The following is a 27679-nucleotide window of genomic DNA, read 5'->3' as shown; positions in this document are numbered from 1 at the left end:
CCGAAATTGAGCCACATAGTACCTCACTGATTGGTGGCTGGCCAAAAATTGAATCAAAATTGTAAAATTTCCCTTCCTATATACAATATACATTCCCAGAGAAAGAAGTAAATATTGCAAGATCACCAAAGTGAGACAACTTTAAGTTGACCCTTGTTTCTTACTAAGTAAAGCGAGAGATATTTTCGTTTTTAATTACATAAATAAACATTTTACACAATTTTAGCAATATCAATCTTCAACACATCTGATATCCTAGTCGTTATTGACCACCAGTCCATGCTAAGAAATTTCATCTTCGGGGTCGTTCAAATATTACTTTTACACGTCATAGCTATTGCATAGTGTGTCAAAATTATTCTAGCGTAATCATTTAGAAATCCCATCCCTCCCCCTCAGTGATTACGTAATCATATGTGAACGACTCCTTACAGAAATACTGTCATCATTTACCGAGCTTTAATAATAATGAGATCCTATAAATTGGTTGTGGTTAAAGAAATTTAGATTCATTTACATTGTACCTGGTCGTTTTACTGGAAAACTGGTAAATTAAGGTTTTACTGTAGAGTTACCTTAATTTAAAGCAACAATTTTTCAAGTCCCAATCATTCAATCCTTGACAGCAGTAATATAACTTTCCTATTTGGGTAATTGTAATGAATGAAATGATCAACATTTCTATAACAAACGTTGTTGTTATAGCAACCAGTTGCAAAAGTATGGGTGACTGTTTAGATGTTTAGTTCAAAATACAAACCATCGCTATTATTCATCATACGGACACGCATATTATTGGTCCTTATATGGACATCTCGTGAGATAACGCAAATGCTCTTCAAAAAATAATAATCCATCAAATTAATTAATGTTGATTAATTAATTAATTAATTAATGTCGAAATTTCTGATTCTGCAGTGTCTGAAAACCATCCAAAATATAGTAAATAGTTGTAACCCGATGTACTACTGGGCCGCGCCGCGCATCAAATAATGCTTCTCGCCGTGGTGATGTGAAGCATTATTTGATGCGCGGCGCGGCCCAGTAGTGCATCGCGCTACAAAGTAAATAATAACTCAAAAACTTCGGCATTGTCTCAAAAAAAGGTGAACAAGCGAAGTCGCGAAGAGCAACCTTTTTATAAACATTTACATTTACTTCTTGGTTCTTGGTCTGATCGGAGAGTCAAATCTGAGATTTTAAATCTAACAGTATTACTGTGATCATCAGTATTCAGCGACGTCACCAGTTTAGACTAGTGACGTCTTGGGTGTCTGATTACGTCATCATCTGTAGAAAGAGTCCGGATCTGAGACATCTGAACCCCCTAACACTGCAACCCCGGCCACAGCTCGCGGTGTAGTCATGGGAGTTACTGGGACCCAGTCAAGCAGCTGAAATGGGACACAATGTTATACGACATTAAAACGTCATCAATACAACATCAAATACATTAATTGTAGCGCAAGTAGTGCAATTAGTTTTACACAGTTCAATCGCATTTAGCGAAAAGTGGTTTTTTCAAACAGTAAAATGTCTCATTTCAATTATAGGCCGAAACGTTTATTGTTGAGAAGTTTTTGAACCCTAATTTTAGCGGTCAATAAACTGCACCCAATTTATTACGCTGTCGCCCAGTCATCGACACAATGACAATTACCTGATTACTGAATAGTAATGAGTGATGAAATAGCATTGGTCGGAACCAATGTTCAATAATTGATAATCAGGTCCCAAATTATCATATCAAGGATCGGCACTTGCCCTTTAATAGCAGCTTTTATTGGAGTAGTTTGCGGAACTGGAAGCTAGATAATTCCTAATTTTGAGAACACGTGTGATCACGTGGTACAATAATCTCCGGTTATCTTCCTAGAGATAAGGAACCCAGTTGTGAACTTAGTCTTACTCTAAATATTAATGAGTACAGGTGGGTTGGAATAGTTCCTCAGTATTGCACGTGCTAGCTCAGTATTGCACGTGCTAGCTCACTGCTCAGTATTGCACGTGCTAGCTAATAGCCAGTTAGCCTAGCTCCCCGTGGTTAGTAGTTCCTTAGCTTACGATCTTACTAGCTTACTTTAGTGATAATATTTATTGTCGAAATTTCGCTGAAGTTAATTAAGTGCCTCCTTTTATAAAGCGACTTTTTTTTCTTCAGTAATTTTACATCGTCAATTGTAAGAGTAACCTATTGAGATTTTTAAAAGTTTGATCATCACCCCGACACTTTTAATAAAGCATCCAATATTAAACCGATGAAGGCTAGGATATTTACTTGAATAAATTTGAACGAGTAGAATGTTTCTTTGGTATGACATCACATTACGTGGTATGCCGCATGACGTCACATCACGTGATATGACGTCACATTTTCCCAGCTACAAGAGATGAAAATATTACCGTGGCTGCTGACACTTCTTTGTGGAGTGTCATCAGACGTGACAGAGAAGGATTGGAATGTCGTGAAGGTAAAGGAGATTCAGGTCATGTCGGGTGAATGGGTCGAGAATAACACAGGTTAGTGTGACTTCACTTTCACTTTCATTCTCACTTTCATTCTCACTTTCATTCTCACTTTCATTCTCACTTTCAATTTCTCTTTCTGTTTCCCTTGCACTTGTTTCTTGTACTCAATCCACTCCCTTACAGTGCTTACACGCTTTATCATTTGCTACCTCAACATTCAACAATTCAACAATTATAACCAAACTCAGAGTTGCCCGTACCGCATCTCATTTTGAAACAGATCTATGATCAGGGGAAAAGGGACACGACGGAGATATGAACACGTTCATGAAAGCTAAGAAAGAAGACGGAGATATGAAGATTATGAACACGATAGCTAATAACGAAAACATTTCTCTTAAAGTTCTCCTCAATATGGACCACCTGTCGGATCAATGGATATCACGTGTTACGGTAAGGTGGACTTTTAAAAATACAAATTTAAGATTATGAAAGGATCGAAAATTACCAGTACATTTGTAAACCTCATTAGTATTACTCATCTGACAACATCGCACAGGTTACAACGACACCAGATTCTGGACTGGATTACGAGATAAAACTATTCGGCAGGGAAGGAGAACAGAAACTGTCTTGTGAGGAGGAGAACGAAATTCAACTTCAAGGTAAGGATGAGTTAACTCAGCTTAGTGTGACGTCACGTGAGGGAAAGTGTGACGTCACATGAGGAAAGTGTGCAATTCTAAGTGAGTATTCATCAAACTTATTCCTCAGCGGAAAGCACAGAAAGCACAGAAACGACAGTGTACAGATGTGCCGAAACTACGAGTGTAAACTACCTTACTGTTTCCAGTGACAAGGAATACTTAAAGATAAACGAGATAAAGATTACTGCAGCAGGTCACTATTGTTATTATTATCCTTGTCATTTTACGAGTACTGATAAGAAAATATTAGTATCATTGGAAAAAAACCACAGTTTTACAGAAATCATATCTAGGCACACACAATAGTTTTAATAATCGCTAGTAATTTAGTAAAAAATAGTTTTAAACGAGCTAATTAAATGACGAGCTAATAGATTAGTAAACAATAGTTTTAAAAGAGCTAATTAAATGACGAGCTAATTAAATGACCCTCAGGATGCTCGATACCGTTTAAACTGACTGACAAGGTAGTAGGATACTATAACTCACAAGTAGAACAGGAGGGGAACCAGCCTTATATGTCATATTCCTCCTTGCTTCTTGCCACATGTGACTATGTGAGTATATGCATACATACTTAGTTGAGGGAGAGGGTGACGCCACACTCACTCATGACGTCACGTTGTGGTGTGTGACGTCACGTGAGATTGTGGTACGCTCACTCTGCGATGGAGCGCATTCAGTAGAGGTAGTGTTTGGGCACGTGTCACGTGACAACGACTAACCAGTAACCAAATCTAGCTGTCGCACAATGTTGTTTGTCCTTTACTATTCATCTGCATTCTTACATTGTACGCTGGTAACAACAAAATCGTACTTCGCAGGGACTTAAAGCATTCAGGTGTAAAGACGTGAATCTAAGCTTCCCGGCAAAGAACTGCGGCAGAGTGGGCATGGACATTACCTTTGACTGTGAGTTTAATTTGGTTTACAATCAACACACCATCAGTGTAAGTGCTATGGTTCCAAAATACAAACCGGTCAGCTAATAGTAATTAACGACTCCATGCTAATTAACAACTAAATGCTAATTAACAACTAAATGCTAATTAACAACTAAATTGTATTTGACGGTCCTACACTCTACAGCGGTATTCGTTCTACAAACCAAAGCAGAACCTGAATCTTACGACACAATGAAAGGTGTCTGTGAAGATAACGGTGGAAATTCTGCAAAGATAACGAATCAACTTGAGAACGACAAGGCTGTGTGGCTGATGAAAGCTAGGAGCATTGAGACTGCTTTCTTTGGTGAGTGGTGTGTGACGTCATGACACGTGACATGTGTGACGTCATGACACGTGACATGTGTCATTTCATTTAATCATGTGTGTATCAATTATCCAATATGCAACTTTATGATTTATTCAGTTAAGATTGCGTCTAGGTATTATTTTAAGTTCTCTCACATGAATCATTTTTCAGGCTTACGCTACAAAAGCGACAAACATTTTGAATACGAAGACGGCAGCGAAGATTCCTTCAAAAACTGGGGTAAGCCATCATTCTTTTAAGGTACTTATTTGAATATTGATATTGTTTTCCCAAAACAGTGAGATAGCTGTTAACGATATTTCTCTTCAGATGATGAAGAACCGAACTCCGGTGCCGATGAGCCATGTGCAGCGGTGCATATAAAGTCCAATAAAGTGGTAAGTCACGTGAGGGGTAGTGTGACGTCACGTGAGGAGTAGTGTGACGTCACGTGAGGGGTGGTGTGACGTCACGTGAGGAGTAGTGTGACGTCACGTGAGTGGCATTATGCCCCCCCCCCCCCACTATGATAACACGTGCTATTCCAGGGTAAGTGGGCAGATGTGGGATGCGAGGTCGCAATCTTCAACCCCGTGTTTGGGAGCATCGGTTTTCTCTGCCAGTATGACAATTTGCAGGTGAGTGGGCTATGTTACATGTTATAAATTAAAGATCTGGTAATTATATTTCAACTTATGTTCATTGTTTAAAGATGTAGATTATACTGTGAGTGGCTGATACACATTTTAACTTAATATTACCTAGGTTAAAGGACAGCACCTATTTCCCGGTAAGCAGTTTCTATTATATTAACTATTTAGTTCACTAATTATAATAGCTTACTGGTAACCGCGCCACAACCCAGCTGCACGTTAATTATCAGGACGCGCATCTAAATATCTGTATCTACACAGAATACAGGCTCTTGTTTAGAGTGAACCATAAGCGAGGCACGACATGGAGTATTGTAAATTAGCTTCACTATTACCACTTAACAAAGATATCTTGAAGATCCGAAACAAGTTCTTTATTAATGAGAAGAGAACCGAATTTTAAAAATTATGTATTTGCTCCCACAATTTTGGTTAAGTGAAAAAGAACCGGTGGAAGATTGTTGACAAATTACTTGACGTCACTCCACATGACATGACGCCATACCACATGACATGACGTCATACCACATGACATGACGCAACTCGTTTGTAGAAAATTTTCACGTACCCTCGGATCGAAACACTCCACGCTGTTAAGATACGCCCGGTCGAATCCGCCGACGGCGTAGATTTTATCTGATAAGATAGCCACGCCCACCCCATCTCGCGACGTCTTCAGTGAAGCGACTGTCTCCCACTTATTCCTGGCAAGGTGAAATTGAAATTAAAATGGTGGTGCATGGACTAGTTCTTTCTTCAAACACTAGTGATATAATTGTCTTTTAGAGATGTCGAAATATCTCCAAGACAACACATTAACTACCAATAAATAAATATTAAGAATCTGAAAGGTTCGAAACTATATATTTGTAATTTACGCAGCAGAGTTTGTTTGATTCGGAATTATAATTCAAAATCTTTACGATTCATAACGTTCCATTAGCCAAATGTTCGCATTTGGGTCTGTTTACATTCGCATTTCAGTAATTAGACTGTTGTGACGCGCGCTAATTTACTTTTCGCGCGACAAGATCTACAATTTGGGTGCCGCCCGTTCCAATTTAAATCCCCAGAAGACGTTTCCCTGAAATGTGTATGCGATTTTGTATGCGATTTGCGCGCCGCACGTACGTTAAAATAATTTATTTGTAGAATTTATGACGGTAACCCTTCAAAAGTCAAAATAAACTGCTCGTATATTTATAGACACTATGATATGAATTACTAAATAACACCTTGAACCCAACTTGGAACCACATCCAAGGGCTGCACCGACCCCAGAAAAGCTATAATTCAAGTCAAAAATCTTTACTCGGCCCTGTATGTGATTTGTGTTCCGGAGTAGTGGACAGATGTTTTAGTGGTTGAATAGCTAGTACCTATCCCAAACCATCATAAAAACCAAGTTTTGTTCTCTCAACCCACTCAGGCCACTCCCAGGGGCCACACATAACCCAAAATAGCTGAAATCCAGGTCAAATCCCATACATAAAAATCCAGACTAAGAATCTTTACCCCCGTATGCGATTTATGTTCCGGGGTAGGTGGCCCATGTTTTAGTATAAACCACTCTCAAACCACTCAGGCCAATCCCAGGAGCCACGCCCATCCCAAAATAGCTGAAATCCAGCTGAAATCCCATACAAATTCAGACTGAGAATCTTTACCCCCGTATGCGATTTATGTTCCGGGGTAGGTGGCCCATGTTTTAGTATAAAAATGGGTACTGCCTATCCCAAACCATCATAAAAACGAAGTTTCAACCTCTCAAACCACTCAGGCCACTCCCAGGGGCCACGCCCATCACAAAATAGCTGAAATCCTGGTCAAATCCCATACAAATTCAGACTGAGAATCTTTACCCCCGTATGCGATTTATGTTCCGGGGTAGGTGGCCCATGTTCTAGTATAAAAATGGGTACTGCCTATCCCAAACCATCATAAAAATCAAGTTTCGACCTCTCAAACCACTCACGCCACTCCCAGGGGCCACGCCCATCACAAAATAGCTGAAATCATGGTCAAATCCCATACAAATTCAGACTGAGAATCTTTACCCCCGTATGCAATTTATGTTCCGGGGTAGGTGGCCCATATTTTGGTATAAAAATGGGTACAACCTATCCCAAACCATCATAAAAACCAAGTTTCGACCTCTCAAACCACTCAGGCCACTCCCAGGAGCCACGCCCATCCCAAAATAGCTGAAATCCAGCTGAAATCCTAAACAAATTCAGACTGAGAATCTTTACCCCCGTATGCGATTTATGTTCCGGGGTAGGTGGCCCATGTTCTAGTATAAAAATGGGTACTGCCTATCCCAAACCATCATAAAAACCAAGTTTCGACCTCTCAACCCACTCAGGCCACTCCCAGGAGCCACGCCCATCCCAAAATTACTGAAATCCAGCTAAAATCCAGACTTTAAAATCTTTACCCCCGTATGCGATTTATGTTCCAGGGTAGGTGGCCCATGTTTTACTATAAAAATGGGTACTACCTATCCCAAACCATCATAAAAACCAAGTTTCGACCTCTCAACCCACTCAGGCCACTCCCAGGAGCCACGCCCATCCCAAAATTACTGAAATCCAGCTAAAATCCAGACTTTAAAATCTTTACCCCCGTATGCGATTTATGTTCCAGGGTAGGTGGCCCATGTTTTACTATAAAAATGGGTACTACCTATCCCAAACCATCATAAAAACCAAGTTTCGACCTCTCAAACCACTCAGGCCACTCCCAGGGGCCACGCCCATCACAAAATAGCTGAAATCCTGGTCAAATCCCATACAAATTCAGACTGAGAATCTTTACCCCCGTATGCGATTTATGTTCCGGGGTAGGTGGCCCATGTTTTAGAATAAAAATGGGTACTACCTATCCCAGACCATCATCAAAACTAAGTTTCGACCTCTCAAACCACTCAGGCCACTCCCAGGAGCCACGCCCATCCCAAAATAGCTGAAATCTAGCTGAAATCCCATACAAATTCAGACTGAGAATCTTTACCCCCGTATGCGATTTATGTTCCGGGGTAGGTGGCCCATGTTTTAGTATAAAAATGGGTACTACCTATCCCAAACCATCATAAAAACCAAGTTTCGACCTCTCAAACCACTCAGGCCACTCCCAGGAGCCACGCCCATCCCAAAATAGCTCAAATCCAGCTCAAATCCCATACAAATTCAGACTGAGAATCTTTACCCCCGTATGCGATTTATGTTCCGGGGTAGGTGGCCCATGTTCTAGTATAAAAATGGGTACTGCCTATCCCAAACCATCATAAAAACCAAGTTTCGACCTCTCAAACCACTCACGCCACTCCCAGGAGCCACGCCCATCCCAAAATAGCTCAAATCCAGCTCAAATCCCATACAAATTCAGACTGAGAATCTTTACCCCCGTATGCGATTTATGTTCCGGGGTAGGTGGCCCATGTTCTAGTATAAAAATGGGTACTGCCTATCCCAAACCATCATGAAAATCAAGTTTCGACCTCTCAAACCACTCACGCCACTCCCAGGGGCCACGCCCATCACAAAATAGCTGAAATCCCATACAAATTCAGACTGAGAATCTTTACCCCCGTATGCGATTTATGTTCCGGGGTAGGTGGCCCATGTTTTAGTATAAAAATGGGTACTGCCTATCCCAAACCATCATAAAAACGAAGTTTCAACCTCTCAAACCACTCAGGCCACTCCCAGGGGCCACGCCCATCACAAAATAGCTGAAATCCTGGTCAAATCCCATACAAATTCAGACTGAGAATCTTTACCCCCGTATGCAATTTATGTTCTGGGGTAGGTGGCCCATATTTTGGTATAAAAATGGGTACAACCTATCCCAAACCATCATAAAAACCAAGTTTCGACCTCTCTAACCACTCAGGCCACTCCCAGGAGCCACGCCCATCCCAAAATAACTGAAATCCAGCTAAAATCCAGACTTTAAAATCTTCACCCCCGTATGCGATTTATGTTCCGGGGTAGGTGGCCCATGTTTTAGTATAAAAATGGGTACTGCCTATCCCAAACCATCATAAAAACGAAGTTTCAACCTCTCAAACCACTCAGGCCACTCCCAGGGGCCACGCCCATCACAAAATAGCTGAAATCCTGGTCAAATCCCATACAAATTCAGACTGAGAATCTTTACCCCCGTATGCAATTTATGTTCCGGGGTAGGTGGCCCATATTTTGGTATTAAAATGTGTACAACCTATCCCAAACCATCATAAAACCAAGTTTCGATCTCTCAAACCACTCACGCCACTCCCAGGGGCCACGCCCATCACAAAATAGCTGAAATCATGGTCAAATCCCATACAAATTCAGACTGAGAATCTTTACCCCCGTATGCGATTTATGTTCCGGGGTAGGTGGCCGATGTTTTAGTATAAAAATGGGTACTACCTATCGCAAACCATCATAAAAACCAATTTTCGACCTCTCAACTCACTTAGGCCACTCCCAGAGGCTACGCCTATCCCAAAATAGCTGAAATTCAGGTCAAATCAAGAATGAGAATCTTTACACCTGTAGGGGATTTAAGTTCCGGGGTATTCTTTTTGGTATGACTTACTATCACCACTCATTCGAGGAATATGTTAAATCAAAGAATATTCATGTTCATTTTTTTCGAATGAAGGTTCATTATCGCATTTTTTAAATTGTTTTGATAATCAGATCGAGCCAAATTTTATAGGATTGTATTTGGCCATTCAAATTACGTTCGATCTGAAAAAATGAGAGTTGTAGCTTCTCAGATGTCCGAGATACGAGGCATAACGAGTTTATTCATTACGTGTGATCAGGTGATTGGATTACCTGTTCCGGTGATTAGATGGCCCCGTTAAATTGCAAGGGAACCCAATCAAGGTGTCCTATCACATAATCACCCAATCAATTTTGTTAACGAGATACATTCAATGCGTCATTTCAACTCCGATTGACCTCAATTTTTCAGATCAGATGCAACAATTAAATATCTACAGTAATCTGAAATAAATGGGCGTCTAGTATGTCTGGAAAGAACAATATAGGTGATTTAAATTTATTATATGGACGTAGGCCGTAGTCTAAATATTCAAATTTTCAAACATTGGCGACGGAATCCTCGAATGAGTAGTTACAGCATGCCATCTGCAAGGCTACAGGTCCATAATATGAAACACGGTGGTGGTGTAAGACCCAACATATGTAACGTTAGTTTTGCCCCAACCCCTGTAGCTTTTCTAGGTTAGGCGTGGCCCCTGGGAGTAACCTGAGTGGTTTGAGAGGTCGAAACTTGGTTTTTATGTTGGTTTGGGATAGGTAGTACCCATTTTTACACTAAAACATGGGCCACCTACCCCGGAACATAAATCGCATACGGGGGTAAAGATTCTCAGTCTGGATATGTATGGGATTTGACCTGGATTTCAGCTATTTTGGGATGGGCGTGGCCCCTGGGAGTGGCCTGAGTGGTTTGAGAGGTCGAAACTTGGTTTTTATGATGGTTTGGGATAGGCAGTACCCATTTTTATACTAAAACATGGGCCACCTACCCTGGAACATAAATCGCATACGGGGGTAAAGATTCTCAGTCTGGATTTGTATGGGATTTGACCTGGATTTCAGCTATTTTGGGATGGGCGTGGCCCCTGGGAGTGGCCTGAGTGGTTTGAGAGGTCGAAACTTGGTTTTTATGATGGTTTGGGATAGGCAGTACCCATTTTTATACTAAAACATGGGCCACCTACCCCGGAACATAAATCGCATACGGAGGTAAAGATTTTCAATCTTGATTTTACCAGGATTTCAGCTATTTTGGGATGGGCGTGGCCCCTGGGAGTGGCCTGAGTAGGTTGGGAGGTCGAAACTTGATTTTTATGATGGTTTGGGATATGCAGTACCCATTTTTATACTAAAACATGGGCCACCTACCCCGGAACATAAATCGCATACGGGGGTAAAGATTTTCAATCTTGATTTTTTACCAGGATTTCAGCTATTTTGGGATGGGCGTGGCCCCTGGGAGTGGCCTGAGTGGGTTGGGAGGTCGAAACTTGATTTTTATGATGGTTTGGGATATGCAGTACCCATTTTTATACTAAAACATGGGCCACCTACCCCGGAACATAAATTGCATACGGGGGTAAAGATTTTCAATCTTGATTTTACCAGGATTTCAGCTATTTTGGGATGGGCGTGGCCCCTGGGAGTGGCCTGAGTGGGTTGGGAGGTCGAAACTTGATTTTTATGATGGTTTGGGATAGGCAGTACCCATTTTTATACTAAAACATGGGCCACCTACCCCGGAACATAAATCGCATACGGGGGTAAAGATTTTCAATCTTGATTTTACCAGGATTTCAGCTATTTTGGGATGGGCGTGGCCCCTGGGAGTGGCCTGAGTGGGTTGGGAGGTGGACAATTGGTTTTTATGATGGTTTGGGATAGGCAGTACCCATTTTTATACTAAAACATGGACCACCTACCCCGGAACATAAATCGCATACGGGGGTAAAGATTCTCAGTCTGGATTTGTATGGGATTTGACCTGGATTTCAGCTATTTTGGGATGGGCGTGGCCCCTGGGAGTGGCCTGAGTGGTTTGCGAGGTCGAAACTTGGTTTTTATGATGGTTTGGGATAGGTAGTACCCATTTTTATACTAAAACATGGGCCACCTACCCCGGAACATAAATCGCATACGGGGGTAAAGATTTTCAATCTTGATTTTACCAGGATTTCAGCTATTTTGGGATGGGCGTGGCCCCTGGGAGTGGCCTGAGTGGGTTGGGAGGTCGAAACTTGATTTTTATGATGGTTTGGGATAGGCAGTACCCATTTTTATACTAAAACATGGGCCACCTACCCCGGAACATAAATCGCATACGGGGGTAAAGATTTTCAATCTTGATTTTACCAGGATTTCAGCTATTTTGGGATGGGCGTGGCCCCTGGGAGTGGCCTGAGTGGGTTGGGAGGTCGAAACTTGATTTTTATGATGGTTTGGGATAGGCAGTACCCATTTTTATACTAAAACATGGGCCACCTACCCTGGAACATAAATCGCATACGGGGGTAAAGATTTTCAATCTTGATTTTACCAGGATTTCAGCTATTTTGGGATGGGCGTGGCCCCTGGGAGTGGCCTGAGTGGGTTGGGAGGTCGAAACTTGATTTTTATGATGGTTTGGGATAGGCAGTACCCATTTTTATACTAAAACATGGGCCACCTACCCCGGAACATAAATCACATACAGGGGTAAAGATTCTCAGTCTAGATTTGTATGGGATTTGACCTGGATTTGAGCTATTTTGGGATGGGCGTGGCCCCTGGGAGTGGCCTGAGTGGTTTGCGAGGTCGAAACTTGGTTTTTATGATGGTTTGGGATAGGCAGTACCCATTTTTATACTAAAACATGGGCCACCTACCCCGGAACACAAATCGCATACAGGGGTGAAATCGCATACAAATCGCATACACAAATCAAGGAAACGTGCTCTCTAAATCCCCGAAGACTCTATTGACAACGAGTTGAACAAACAGCAGATATGACCCAGTAATTGCAATTTCCCTAAAAACTATCTTCTTTTGTTACTTACACTCGCGGATCATATGCCTCCACTTTGTCTATGGGTGTTGCTGTACCATGACCACCAACTGCGTATATTCGTCCATGTAACACACAGAGCCCAAAACCCTGAGAAAAGTGTAAGTTAACTGTCATGGTAACTGGGTAACATGACAATAAGGTTGTTTCTAGGATTTTCAGTCAATTTATTTCACATTTTGTGACATATCGTTTTCAAGAATTTACATTACTAGTCTACTCGATTTGATTAATCGTAAGAATTGACTTATGATTATGAAAAATTACGCATTTCGAAGCGATTACGTACAATTAGATTATGTCTATGTCGGTCATTTTTAACGAAGGTTTAACGATTTTGACCGATTACTGGAGTTAGCACTCTCATCATTCCAAATCTAGATTAAAACTAACCTGTCTATTATCAACCATAGGAGCTACGGGACTCCATTTAGCGCTGTGAGGGTGGTAGCGCTCGACACTGTTCAGTACGCGCACGCCGTCTGTACCACCGGCTACGTATAACCAGCCGCTGTATGAAACTACGCCTGGGAAACAACGCCGCGTACCCATCGGCCGCACCTGGGAGTTCGTACTGTTAGGAACTTGTGTATCATTAGTTCATTGTATTAACTGTTTCTCTGTAGCAAGCAGGTTGGAATCATGTGTGAATTGTATAACCCCCTCTGAAAATACTATTTGGCCCCACGTTTAGCACTCACCACTTCGCCCCACTCGTTTAATTGCGCGTCGTAACACTCCGCTGAGTTGAGATGTGTAACTCCGTCATCTCCTCCTACTGCAAATATCCTCCCTCCTAACACTGCCGCCCCTGAAACAGTGACGTCATGTCATGTGGTGTGTGACGTCATGTCACGTGGTGTGTGCCGTCATATCACGTGGAGTGTGACATCACTCCAATTGAAAACTTCACATTCATTTTTCAGTACAAATAACAATAAGATCAGATATCAACTAACCAACACCAGATCTGTGTATCCTCATAGGAGTAACATTAGTCCACTTGTTCTGTACCGGATCATAGCACTCCACACTGTTCAGTGTCATCCCTCCTGTAGTACCCCCCATAGCGTACATCTTGTTATCCAGCACTGCTACTCCCATACGCGTGCGCGCCTTGTGGTATTATGCGTTATTGTGGAATCGTGCAGTAGTATGTGCTTTTATGAATTGAGGAAGAAGTAAACCTTGTCTCACTGTATTGTACTCAAATCAGGGATTCATCTAAGTGCCCCAAAACATTTGTATCCAATTAATATAATTATATTCACGTATTAGTCTAGCTATTAAGGATAATATTGTTGATAAGTAAGAAGCTTTGTTTACCTTTGTCATGGGCGCCACAAGAGACCACTCGTTTTTACGAAGACTGAAACACTCGACACTACTAGTAACATTACTTGAACTCTCATGCCCCCCAACACAGTACAGCACACCTGGTAAATTGTAACATTATGTGACGTCATACTTACTCACGTGACATCATACCTAGTCACGTTATGTCACTATTAATCACGTGATATAACTATTAATGATTGATTGAAAGCCCCTCGTAAGGGGGTCGTCTCTAATGGACTAATTTATTGATTACAATCATAATAAGTTAAAATTAAAGACCCCAATGGGCACTCCTGAAAACATAACTACTAGAAAATAAGAAAATATATCATAACTAAATAGAAAAATAAACAGACGACAAATGTGATAAAATCGCAACAAACTGCAAATAATGGAAAATACGTCAAGTAAAATCATGTTTACAAATGGGTTTGAGATTGAGTTTCAAAATTTATTTCACTGTACGACAAACAGATTCTCTTTAAAGATTTACAGATTATAAACATAACATTCATTTGGTTTGGTATAAAAATGATAGAAAACAAATTTAAACTTAATTCTGGACGTTGGATTTAGCCCCAATTAGCAGCAAAAACAGTTAGGAATTTCTGTTTCTTTTGGACCTACGGAGGCCACTGATTTCGTGGTGAGAAATTTACTCGTGAACCACTCATTTACACAATCATCCCCCTTCTGCAGCTTCAGTATTGTTTTCTTACATTGTGATTTGAACGCCTTCAGCGATTGGCATGACACTGAATTGAATGCTTCGTCTATTGATGCGTCTACAAATAGGAGTGGGCCGTTGTAGAATATTGAATTTCTATATGTGGCAGTATTGTAGTCATTGAACCAATCATAGCTAGCTTCAGTGATAACTCCCGAGTTACGAGTCGGCACATTTTCGTGAATAGTTTTTGCTACGGGAGGAGGGAGCTGATTAGGGAAATAGAAAATTTTATTCATGAAAATTATTGAATTAGATAAAATTATGCTGTGTATGGTTAGGATCGAGTAGTTGCTGAAAAAGGATTTGGTACCAGTAGGAGGTGTCCCATCCTGGCATAACGGCTCTGATACCTTTCTTTTGTTGACGGAATAAACACTCAATTTTGGTCTTGGACGTAAAACCCCAGACCAGGGAACAGTAGTTTAGGTGTGATTGAATAAAACTGTGGTAGATTTGAATTCTAACTTCTAAGGGAATGTATGATTTGATTTTGTACAATATGCCAACATATCGGGCCATTTTACACTTTAGAGCTTTTATGTGAGATGACCAAGTTAATTTTTCATCAACAATCACACCTAAGAACTTAGCTTCGTTCAAGCGCAAGATATTTACGTTGTTTATGATAACTGGGGAGAGATTAGGTATCTTCTGTCGGGAAAATATCATATAATTTGTTTTTTTGAGATTAATAAGTAATCCATTGACATCAACCCATTCTACCAAAGATTGGGACAGCAGGTTCAAATGATCTTCAATCTCATATATGTTGTTACCTGATATAATAATGTTGGCATCATCTGCATATAAGATAAACTTTGCTAGAGTGCTTATGCCAGGTAAGTCATTAATGTATAGGACAAAGAGTAGAGGACCTAGGATGCTACCTTGTGGTACTCCATACTCCATATCCCTGCACGAGGAGTCAGCGCCATTAATACTAACATATTGTTTTCTATTCGTAAGGTATGACTTAAACCATTTATTAGCGATGCCTCTTATAGCGTAATAATTAAGCCTGTGTAGAAGTATCTTGTGATCTACCATGTCAAAAGCCTTTGAAAAATCTATGAGTAGAAGATAAATTTGCTTTTTATGTAATGAGCTGATGAGGGTATTTTGCGCATCCAGAAGTGCATGTTCACAAGATCTACCTGCCCTAAATCCATACTGTCGTTCATATAAACCTAAATTTTGATTCAAGAATTCTACAAGTCTGGCATGCATAACTTTTTCGTAAATTTTGGAAAAAGCTGCCAGTAATGAGATTGGGCGATAATTAGAGACTGCTGTTTTTGTGTATAGGAACAACTCTAGCAACTTTAAGTGCCTGTGGGAACACTCCCTCTTCCAGCGACTGTGAGATTGTTCCAGTAAGTGAGTAAGTGCATTAACAAATTTAACATCTTCAGATGCTAGTTTGAGTGCACTGATTTTAGTATCTTTGGTGCTTTTGTTTTTTAACTTTTTGACAATATCATAAATTTCCGAGTTACTAGCTGGTCTAATGAAGATAGAGAGGGGGACGGGATCGTTTAAGAAGGCCTCGTAGCTTCTGTCGTCATCTTGAATTTCAATTTTCGCCTTGAGATCACTCGTGATGTTAGAAAAGTAATCATTGAATTTCTCTGCTATTTCTGACGAGTTAGAAGCCACGTTGCCGTTTTCGTCTACGAGTTTATTGATTCCAGTATTCTTTTTGGTTCTATCGAGAACACTGTTGATCATCTGCCATTGCTTAGGAGAGTTATCGCTGTGCTCATCGAAATACTTTTTGTAATACCTGCGTTTTGCATTATTCTTGTGCTTTTCGCAGAATTTTTTCATTTTATCATACTTGGTTTTGTTCTGAATATTGGGTTCTTTAACATAATCTAAATAAAGTAAATTTTTACGATTAAAGGAGTCCTCAAGCCATGGTATGATCCAAGGCTTAGGGTCAACCCTTTCGTGTTTTCTGCGAGTTCGTCTAGTGTTTAGAGGGTAGGCGGTGTTGTGATGGTCGGTGTAAATTTCACAAAATGTTTCGTAACGCGTTTCTGCACATAAACCATCAAGCTCCCATGATTCATCATGTATCAACCTTATAAATTTTTCGTTATCGGCCTCATTAAACATCCTATATTCATGTTTTTTATTGGTCTGAGACATTCAACATTGTCCAAGTATGGGTTTAAAAGTTCGTGCAGCTCGGTCGAAAGATGGAGCGAGGGAAAGGCGTACATATGTACCCAAATGATCAGATAAGTCGAGTGCCAATACACTAGAGCTTATAATTTTTTCAACTTTGTTGGTAAATACATGATCAATCAAGGTGGCACTGTGGTCAGTTATGCGAGTTGGTCGGGATATAACCTGTGTGAAACCGTAGGAAGCAGCAGTGTCTATCAAATTTTGGGATTTTATTAAATATTTGCTTCATTTCATCAACTAGTTTGCCAGACATCGATTTGTCAGGCCGAGGTTTAAAAGAGCTAATCTTACATCCTCGCCAGCTAAGGTAGTCATATTCCCTAAGTAATTGTTTCTCCGTTAACAAGCCTTGCTCCAGCAGTTCAATGCAAGTTTGTGCACTGAATGTGAAGTACGGCAGCGTTGTATAGGTCGAAACATCAGCAGAAGTATGCAAATCTGACGTGGATGTATGCGAATCAGATGTGGATGTACTTAAAAAACGTTTGCGTACTGGTGTAGAAGAGAGTGACTTACTTTGGAATGGTGCTACCTCTCCATGAGGCAGCGAGGAGGGTGTGGTGATGACAGGGTTTGCAGGTACAGCGCTACAAAAACTGTCGGATGACCCACCCTCAAAGTCGGGAAGATTGCTCACGTTTGAATCAACTAAAACAAAACTATCACGACGAAGTGGAACGGCGGCCCCATCGCCATCCCCAGTCACTGAGTCCTCCGAGGAGTTCATAATCCGGGCTATACAGAGAAAGCGAGCTAGCTAGACGAGCACGAAATAACGATGCGAAATAGATAAGGTAAACGGCTGTACTGACGATGCGAAATAGATAAGGTAAACGGCTGTACTGATAAATAGATAAGGTAAACGGCTGTACTGTTAATCACGTGACATTACTTTACACATACCTGCAGTGCTCTTCCTTGGCTCAGTTCTACTGCTGTGAAGTTTTGGTCGTCTGCCAGGTAACAAGTGAAAGTTCTTAGCCTCGTCCAGTAGCTCCATACAGGAGGGGTTGTTCCGGACCAGGTTCTCTTTTGACACCTGCATACAGTCATATGTGAGGCAGTGGGAAAGAGGTCACATGATCAGCACAGTATCGATTTCTTCAACAAATTTTATTGAAATTAACCTTTTAAGGGGGGGGGGGACAATGGATATTTTTTTGTGAAAGTTGATTTCGAGATAGCAGTTGACCAACAAACTAGGACCAGTGACCGAACTTTTGAGGGGGTCCCGGACCCCAACCGCCAAACGGTGCCCGCGGGGCAGCCACGCCCATATTTGGTCCAAATTAGGCCCAATTTAGCCAAATACCCTGAACATGCCCAAAACCCAGATTTTAGGTGCTCTTCTTGTAGCTAGTGGTATCCTGAACTCGTAGATGAAATTTCATCAAGATTGGACAAAAAATGACTGAGTTATGGGCCAAAAACCATATGCCCATATTTGGGCATACGCACCAAATTTGGTAGATTTCGTCCCATAAATTGGGCAAATATCAATATTTTTGAATGAAACTTACTTTATAAGAAAGGTAAGCCTAAACTACATATTCTCTGTAAGTTATAGCTTTGTATTTGTTTAAATGTGGATACTAAGGCGAAAAAACCACAAAAAATGAACTAAATTGCCGGTATCTTGGTTCGCGATATTCGCGGAATTGATCTCATTAAAATTGTAACAACTCAATCAGTTTTCAAAATTTTTGCATGAAATTTTCGGAATCGACTCAAAATCGCATTTCCACTTTATTTTGAGAACAGATTTTTGATTTAGGCCTCCAAAAAAATTTGGCGGCCAAATTCCAAAATTTTCCCGGAAAAATTCAGAATTTGGCCGCCAAATTTTTTGGAGGCCTAAATCAAACATCTGTTCTCAAAATAAGGTGGAAATGCGATTTCGAGTCGATTCCGAAAATTTCATGCAAAAATTTTGAAAACTGATTGAGTTGTTACAATTTTAATGAGATCAATTCCGCGAATATCGCGAACCAAGATACGGGCAATTTAGTTCATTTTTTGTGGTTTTTTCGCCTTAGTATCCACATTTAAACAAACATAAAGCTATAACTTACAGAGAATATGTAGTTTAGGCTTACCTTTCTTATAAAGTAAGTTTCATTCAAAAATATTGATATTTGCTCAATTTATGGGACGAAATCTACCAAATTTGGTGCGTATGCCCAAATATGGGCATATGGTTTTTGGCCCATAACTCAGTCATTTTTTGTCCAATCTTGATGAAATTTCATATACGAGTTCAGGAGACCACTAGCTACAAGAAGAGCACCTAAAATCTGGGTTTTGGGCATGTTCAGGGTATTTGGCTAAATTGGGCCTAATTTGACCAAATATGGGTGTGGCTGCCCCGCGGGCACCGTTTGGCGGTTGGGGTCCGGGACCCCCTCAAAAGTTTGGTCACTGGTCCTAGTTTGTTGGTCAACTGCTATCTCGAAATCAAGTTTCACAAAAAAATATCCATTGTCCCCCCCTTAAGTACAACTTTTATGAGAAAATTACTTTCAAGCCTCACAACTTTTATCATGGTACAATAAAGGAGTGAGAAAACGTCACTTGACGTCACATAGCACCACGTGACGTCACATAGAACCACGTGACGTCACATAGCACCACGTGACGTCACATAGCACCACGTGACGTCACATAGCACCACGTGACGTCACATAGCACCACGTGACGTCACATAGCACCACGTGACGTCACATAGCACCACGTGACGTCACATAGCACCACGTGACGTCACATAGCACCACGTGACGTCACATAGCACCAGGTGACATAGTGTGACGAGAATGGTGACAAACTAACCTTGTCTACAAGGTAAACAGTACTGAGAAGAGGAAGTCTGACTGAGTTTAAGAGTTCTGGGAGGTACTGAGTTCTGTCCTGTTCAAACCTCTCTCCCTGTTCCACCCACCTGGGGGAGAAACGTTACATCTCGTGGTATGACGTCACACTTCGTGGTATGACGTCACACCTCGTGACACTCCTACCACAGTCAACATGCATCTCTAAACATGCCCCAATAACAATGATACAATATCTGTATTTTTCAATAAACTGAGCTGTCTCCAAGGCTGGTTCCTATATCTCCTCTCATTCATACGTCTGCATAGTGCATACCTATCTTATTCCTACCCTCTCTAACTCCATACTTCTGTATATCTTTAGTTTATATCCCTTTCTCGCCCTCTCTTTCTTTCTCTTTGTCTCTCTTACCTGATAACTGCTTCGTAGACGTGTTCTTCGCTAGGAATGTTGATATCATCTCTATCAATCAGCTCGCCTACCTGAAGGATATTAGTAATACTAATAGTAATACCATATTATTATTAGTACTAAAATAAATGCCTCTAGTTACTGTCAGTACCTACTAAAGTATAAGAATCAATGATGGGAACTAGAAATCGGTTGCTGATTACTAGAACTCATCTCTAACTACCAGCATTACTAGAATTCAGTGAGTATATTTTGTTAGCGATCTGTGACCTGTGACTTAGTTGATCAGTAAGATCAGTATATTGAATTTCAAGAATATTCTACATTTTAATGTGAAACATCATGGTATTTGGTTATCTGTATTCATTAGAGTCTTAGTAGCCAATGTATTAAACAAAATTTTAATACCATGTGAGATATTATATACCATGAGGACTAGGATGAGAATATTGCGCAGGGTAGCTTAGCGTTCCCTAATCAAATATCAATCGCCCAAAAACAAAACCGTGGAAACCTGAGTCCGTGATAATGATAATTTTTGGGCGAGCGAAATGATAAGAGTCGTAGCTTATATAATGCGTTAATTCTTCCTCCAATTGTGAAAACACTGTAACTTTTGGTTATAATGAAGATCATTAAACTCAATAAACATTTCAGCTTTAAATATTTAACGACTTTCAAAACTCTATCTGCAGTCTCTCATACGGAATAACAGCTGTGCCCAAATTTATTATGCCTTTTTTAAAGATTTTTACAAACATTAAAATTAAAATTGATTTTCAGTACAAAACTAAATTTTCTCTAACATTAAGTTTTAAGAACAAAAAATATAATACCGTCATAAAGTATAACAAACAAATAAATTGGTAGGTATTTTTAAGACGTTTCGTTAAAAAGTGAAGTGAATATGAATAAAAGCATTTTCTTAAATGAGCTAGAAGTAAAAGAAAAGCATTAGCCGTTATATTTTTCATTTCTTGTAAAATCTTGTATCGTTGCCAACACAATTTGTTGGAATTTCTATCAAGATAACGCCTCGCCGGGAAAAATATTATTTTTAACTGCGAAATCTGTACATGTATAACATCTTGTGTAGTCACGTGTTCAAATTAAGGCCGACTTTGAGAATTCTCCGTGATTTCTCCATCTCTAGCTCTTGTAGCTAGTTATAGTCACGTGTCTAACGTTAAGGTCGGCTCTAAGAGGCATCCGTGTTCTCACCACCCTGCACCGCCTCACCACCCTGCACCGCCTCACCATCCTGCACCGCCTCACCAACCTGCACCGCCTCACCATCAAGGCTCCTCCCAGTAACCTTACTCACATACCATCTCCATCTCTCCCACCCACAACCCACCACATTCCTCACCACATTCCTGTACAGCTCACTGTTAAAGACAGGGTTCAGGAAACTATTGACGGGTATCACCACCAGAGCAAACACTTCAAACACTAGAGGTGGGACTGGAGTAGAGGACATGTACTGGAAGTACACTGTAGCAAATATCTGGGGTATCCACCCCACCAGTTGTGTTCCAATCATCAGAGCTACTTTGAGGGTCAGAGCGTTGGAGCTGTCATCCTTGTTGGCGTTCCTTGGGTTGCTGCTGCTGTTGCAGCTGCTGCCGCTAAATTGGCTTTTATTCTTCTGTCCTTCCAAACAATCCTAGAGTAAGTAACCACGACGATGGTGAGCAGTACCACCAGAACCACACAGTAACCCATCTTGTACATCTCGTAGGAATCCTTTACTTTGAAGATGTTGTGTACACAGAGTCCAGTGTTACCATAGTAACTTATCTCCATGGTGTCGAATATTTCCGGTTTAGAGGTCACGTTTCTGAGTCCTGTCAGAGATGTGTAGATATCAGCCTCACTGTGGTATTTGTTCCGATACATCAGATCCAAGTGGGAAACATTCACTGAACTCCTGCTAAAAAAGGGGTTCTCCTCGATGTTTGAAAAGAAGATTTCCGTTCTGAAGACTTCTTGAACGAAGGCAACTGGAAGCAAGGGAAAGAGCGAATGTGTAGTGTTCACCAGGAATATGACAGCACAAACTACAACTACACTGCTCTTTCTAACATTGGTTCCAATACGTGCAGTGCAGGTGAAGCACCTGACGACACTCACACACGCAACCAGCATCAGGGAGCCGTGGGAAGAGAAGGAGAAGAGGACTCCTAGAGCTGAGCAGTATTCACTTCCCCTCCACTTCCGCTCTAAGATACAGTAGTCTCCCTTTATTCTCAGGACTACTGCTGCTACCACCACACAGCACAGGTAAACTCCCATTAAACCATCGTAAACGAATATTTGGAGTCGCAGGATTCTGTCTATATCTCCTTTTTTAGAGGATGGACTTCCCAGATAACACTGCCGTCCCTGGTAGAGATTCAGCAAGACAATGGACAGTCCCATGACAGTGGTCACAACCAGGATTACCTTGGAATGTATCAGGAATTTGGGGGATGATAAACTCCCAAAGTCGCACGTTTCACACTCATCTACTCCGTTAGCACAGTCCTTCACGTGATCGCACACTTTGTCCTCTGTTATCCACGTTCCTGTCTGGTTGGAGCAGTAGAACCTATCAGGACACCCCAACTCATCTGCTCCGTTATTACAGTCACGTGTCCCGTCACATATTTTGCTTATGTGGAATGTTTGGTCGTTTTGAAGGCTATCTTTTACACAGGCAAACACGAAATCTAGCATGTAGTTATTGGTAAATCTCCCCGGTACTATCCAATCACAGTATGACACCCAGTTCCCTTCAATAAAACCTGTCTCGTTGCTACAATAGTTTTTACAGATTGTCGTGATGTTAGTTATAAACAGATCAGCTAACAGTTCGTCATGTATTCCATTTTCTAAATTTTCATAATTTAGTGCATATAAACAACTATCGATTGGATTTTGAAAGTTGGTGTTGTTATATGATTCATGATTTGGAGCCTTGATTTCCACCGTGCAATTAAGTGACTCAATCTCCCCCTCCCAACTCCAATACTTTTGTGGAGACAAACAAATCTTGTTCTCGCTCATAGGACAAGACAGCTGAACAACCCCCTGACAAAAACACTCATCTGACCCGTCCTGACACTGTTGTCTGTCATCACACACCTTGTTCGAGGAGATGCAACCAGAGCCATCAAAACAGTAGAAGTAAAACGCGGAGGTGTTGCCTGGAGGGGGATATTTAGAGGTGTTGGTTTGAGGGTTGCAGTGACACTCGTCTATAGCACAGTGAGAGGTTCCATCACACAATAGGTTAGGCTCCAGCTCGCAGGACCATGGTGAGTTTTTCAAGAGGTTCTTGATCTGTAGGTTGTAGTCATATACGTAGCTGTAAAATATGTCTACGTTGAACTGACATCTCATGGTATCAACATCATTAGACACTTGACTGTCCGTACCGAAGATCTTCTTCATATGACGCAACAAAATAGCTTCGTGCAGTAAGTCTGCGCAGTCAGTCTTAGCTGGGACTAACATCAAGTCAACGTGGTATTCTCTTATCACGTCCAGGGCAAAGGTATAGTTGAAAGTTATGGAGTCTTCTGGTAACTGAGTCATCAGCATCGCGGTGGCGAGGAACACGGTAAGGAGTATCAGTCGCTTCATACCTACTTCATACCTCAGGAATCTGACATTTGTCAGAGAAAAGAGTTTCTCAAGAATGTGAAGTGTAAGCTGTACCTACAACACCAAATCTGGTAAGTAAATGAAGATCAACTCCTCGAATCAAGTGATATACAAATAAAATAGTTTTAGAGAATTCAGGATATTTAAAGCTTCCTGGCGAATCAATGAATATATAAATCTTTAGATATATTCCCCAAGATACAGTCAAGCGATGAGTTGAATTTTAATCACAATGAGAACCTCATCTTAATAAGAATTTTTGTAATTTAGATTTAAGATATCTTTAAGACTACAGTTTATGCCCTAAATGGATAAGATGTTATATTGTTTTCAAATGTTAATTTTTATTAATAAGTTTATTGAGATAATCCCGATAATTCGTATTCATAAAGTTGAGGTAATCTCCATTTTACGTGGGCGGTTCGTCAAATTCAGATTTTTATCAATTCTTATATAACATTCTTTATTATACAACAGCATATATTACTATTACTGTATATTACTAACAGCAGTCCATTTTAATGAACTCCTTTTTACAATGAGAACTGTCTAATTTGAATTTTACTTGGTTGTCGTGTCCTTCTTGCCTCCTAAAGTGGCTAATCATAATTCTTCATTTTAATTTTCTTTTTTACCTTTTTATGGAGTCTCGTAGTTAGATAAATACCAAATCTTCAAATAAGCATCGAGACTAGAGGTGTATTTAATAAACGTTAAAATTAACGATTAAATTAACATAATCCTATTAACCAATGCTACATTTTAGAATGACTATTTCAAGAACGTTTATATTATTCACGAAGTTGATCAAAATAAACATATTACATGTCTTAATGTTTACAATGAAAGGGTTGTTGAATTCGTAGATCTTTAGTACGATCTGGCAAAAACTTTGCACCTCATCCAAAAATACTATTTAAGCCTAATGCTTGATTTTAATATGATAACAATAGAAGCAATGCTATATGTTATCTTTTGTAGATACCTGAGTGTGAGTTAGAGATAAGAACTCCTCTGATGACGTCACTTCCACAAAGTGTTCCAGCACGTAGTCCGACGCAGTTATCAGCAGCTCCTCGCACGTGTGCAACTCTAAGGATTTAACGGTGGTTAAATCAAGTGACATGACGTCACACGTGACATGACGTCACAAGTGACATGACGTCACACGTGACATGACGTCACACGTGACATGACTTCACACGTGACATGACGTCACACATGACATGACGTCACACGTAAGGGTGGCGTAGCTTTTACAGAATGTTGATTATATCTGCTAGAAGCTTGGCTGTTGATGACTTAATTGGAAGGAATGATAACAATTAAGGAGTCAAGCTGCTAACATTTAATATAATATCAAATGACGGAGTAGTTCGCTGTTTATTAGTCTCATGATTGAAATACTGATAGTTGGATAATATCCGGTTGGAAGAGACAAGGACAAATGAAAAAAACATTTGCCTACATTCCTAACTTCCTATTTCATTTGTCCTTCTCTTCCAACCGGATATTATCCAACTATCAGTATTTAATATAATATGTACATATTATCATTATTATAACATAATTTAACATAATACTATTTTTTTAATATAATAAACATCCCACAAAAGCTGTAACCGTGATCTTCACTATTTCACTTTTAATGCTATTATATTTTACATATTCTGCGTATATTCACTATTTCAATCTCAATACTATTTAATTCAACATATTCTGCGTATATTCACTATTTCAATCTCAATACTATTTAATACAACATATTCTGCGTACCTGCAAAAGACCTGATCCCAATAGCGTTACTAGGGGTCAGCTGTTTCTCCAGGAAGTCACAACAAATCTCAATAACACAGTGTAACTGCATGAGGGAGGCAGCGCTCAGGAGACCTTGTACATTCTCTATCGTTACTGGGTGGGCGTGGTCAGTTAGTTGGGCGTGGTCAGTTATGAGTTATCTGATTAACTGATTAGGCAATTAACTGATTAGTAAACTTTAAAAAGGTGGAAGGAACTAATTTAGCAAATTGCAATTTGTTCTTTGTACGGGAACTTTAACTGGAACCTTATTGTTGAGTAGCCACCTGGTGGTCACGTGACCAACGGTTCGGGGTCACCGGTCACGTGATCACTGAATTTATGCACTATGTATAATTTCTACTACAATATTATACATATTTAAAAGATTCTCTAGTATTTTCTAGAAGATTCGTAGGTAAAGTTCCTGAAAACATGACGAAAAGGAAACAACTCACCTAGGAACCGACCAGATATCCGGTTCCGATTTCGGTCCGGTTTCAAACAATTTTGCCGGATATTTCTTCAAAAAAATGTATTCCTAAAATCTTGAAATCGATATTTTTCGTCACATTTTAACTCAAATCCTTAAAAAATCATAAGTATTTTGACTAGGTGCGGACTTCGAAAAACCGAAAATATATTTTCGGCTCATAATGAACAGGGCATTAAGATTTAAGGGGTCTGGTAGGATAATATGCCAATCGCATATCAATATCATTTCTGATAATAACTTGTCTACTCTTGTTACTTCTTGTTTACTCTGGCTACAACGTACTGCTTGTTGATTTGATATTTGACCTATGTCTACTGCTAGGCCTAAACAGCAAACATCATCGGTGTGGTTGTATTGCTCTTAGGAATGCAGAACTTATAAATTTAAATTTTTCGGCAAGATCCGGTACATTCCGGCAGCCTTATATTTGCCCTTCTAACAACCGGTTCCGGTCCGGCAAAATCCGGCTGACCGGATAATAGATTGATATCCGGCAGAATCCGGTCCAGCAGCCAAAAGCCCATTCCGGTCGGTTCCTAAACTCACCCTCCAGTTGAGAGGTGTAGGCGAACTCAATCAGCAATTCTAAAACATCAGGTTCTACTCCTTTTATCTGAATAATTTCCTGAGACGATGTGATGTTATTGGTGTGACGTCATAGTTCATACCACGCGCGGCGGTGTGATGTCATACCACGTGGTACCAAACTTGATCACTATATTTTAGGGTCTGATTCTCGTGCGACTGAGCTTCTGGGAACTGTTTCCTCATTTTCTCCTTCAATCGCCATAAAAACGGCAGTTTGAGAGAATTTGTATTCTGTTTTATGCTTCATACCAGTTTGAAAACAAATCTAAATTTAATACGTTTCAAAACATGTCATGTAAAGCGGTGATTACAAAATATGTATAAAGCTTGTTTTGATGAGATACACGTTGAATTGACTCAAGAGTGATGTACTCGACAATAAAGATCACGAGACTATTTTAACATGCCTTACCGCCGGATTTCGATACAATTGCTTGGCCAAATTCCTCTGTACTGACCTGCTTGCTTTCGCTCATAGGTCCCGTGAACATGGCGCAGAAGTAACTGCTGCACCCGGCTAGTACTACGCGGTGCGCGGGAACTTGGTGTGTTCCTACCATCAGCACAACGTCACACAACACACTAGGGGGGTGTAAACACATTAACTAATTAATTAATTAATAATTAAATAAATTGTTATTATATAATTGACTTATCATATCAATTAAAAACATTGACTCACTTGTTTTTTCTGAGCTGGTTCATCTTGACGAGGGTAGCAAGCGCGTAATGCTGCGGCATAAACTGTAACCCATCTCTGTTTTCCTTCGCTGAACTTGTGGCCATGATGGTGTTCTCACAAGAAAAGCGTGGTCCAGAGATGGTGTTGTCGGAGGGAATGTGAGTTCCGGAGATGATGATATCTCAAGGAACGTGCGGTGCGCGGATCCGTCAGGAAACGCGTAGGTTACCACAGCAAAGACTCGTGACCACTTTGACGGATCTTAGAGACATGGGCTGAAAT

The 27679-nt window shown here is 40.4% G+C and overlaps 1 protein-coding gene across 2 annotated transcripts; it reads right to left on the bottom strand.

Annotated features, from left to right (window-relative positions):
• Positions 1-194: 194 nt before the first annotated feature.
• LOC134825044 (kelch-like protein 5) lies at positions 195-27679 on the bottom strand. 2 transcript variants are annotated; one of them, XR_010161480.1, is made up of 16 exons: positions 27398-27679; positions 27174-27297; positions 26674-26752; positions 25611-25745; positions 24820-24926; positions 20187-20257; positions 19776-19884; positions 17853-17988; positions 14015-14124; positions 13648-13804; positions 13390-13499; positions 13082-13249; positions 12681-12778; positions 5652-5787; positions 1062-1394; positions 195-968 (listed from the first exon to the last, which is right to left on the bottom strand). XR_010161480.1 is itself a non-coding variant. In XM_063837123.1 (15 exons), exons 1-15 carry the CDS (start codon positions 27499-27501, stop codon positions 1287-1289), a joined length of 1752 nt encoding a protein of 583 aa, XP_063693193.1. In that variant the 5' UTR covers positions 27502-27679; the 3' UTR covers positions 195-1286. The 2 variants fall into 2 exon arrangements, 1 of the variants encoding a protein (XP_063693193.1); XM_063837123.1 differs by having other exon boundaries at positions 195-1394.

This window comes from Bolinopsis microptera, chromosome 13 (assembly GCF_026151205.1).
Source record: "Bolinopsis microptera isolate Bmic1 chromosome 13, MBARI_Bmic_1.0, whole genome shotgun sequence".
Classification (NCBI taxonomy): domain Eukaryota; kingdom Metazoa; phylum Ctenophora; class Tentaculata; order Lobata; family Bolinopsidae; genus Bolinopsis; species Bolinopsis microptera.
This window is presented reverse-complemented; position numbering and strand designations above follow the sequence as displayed.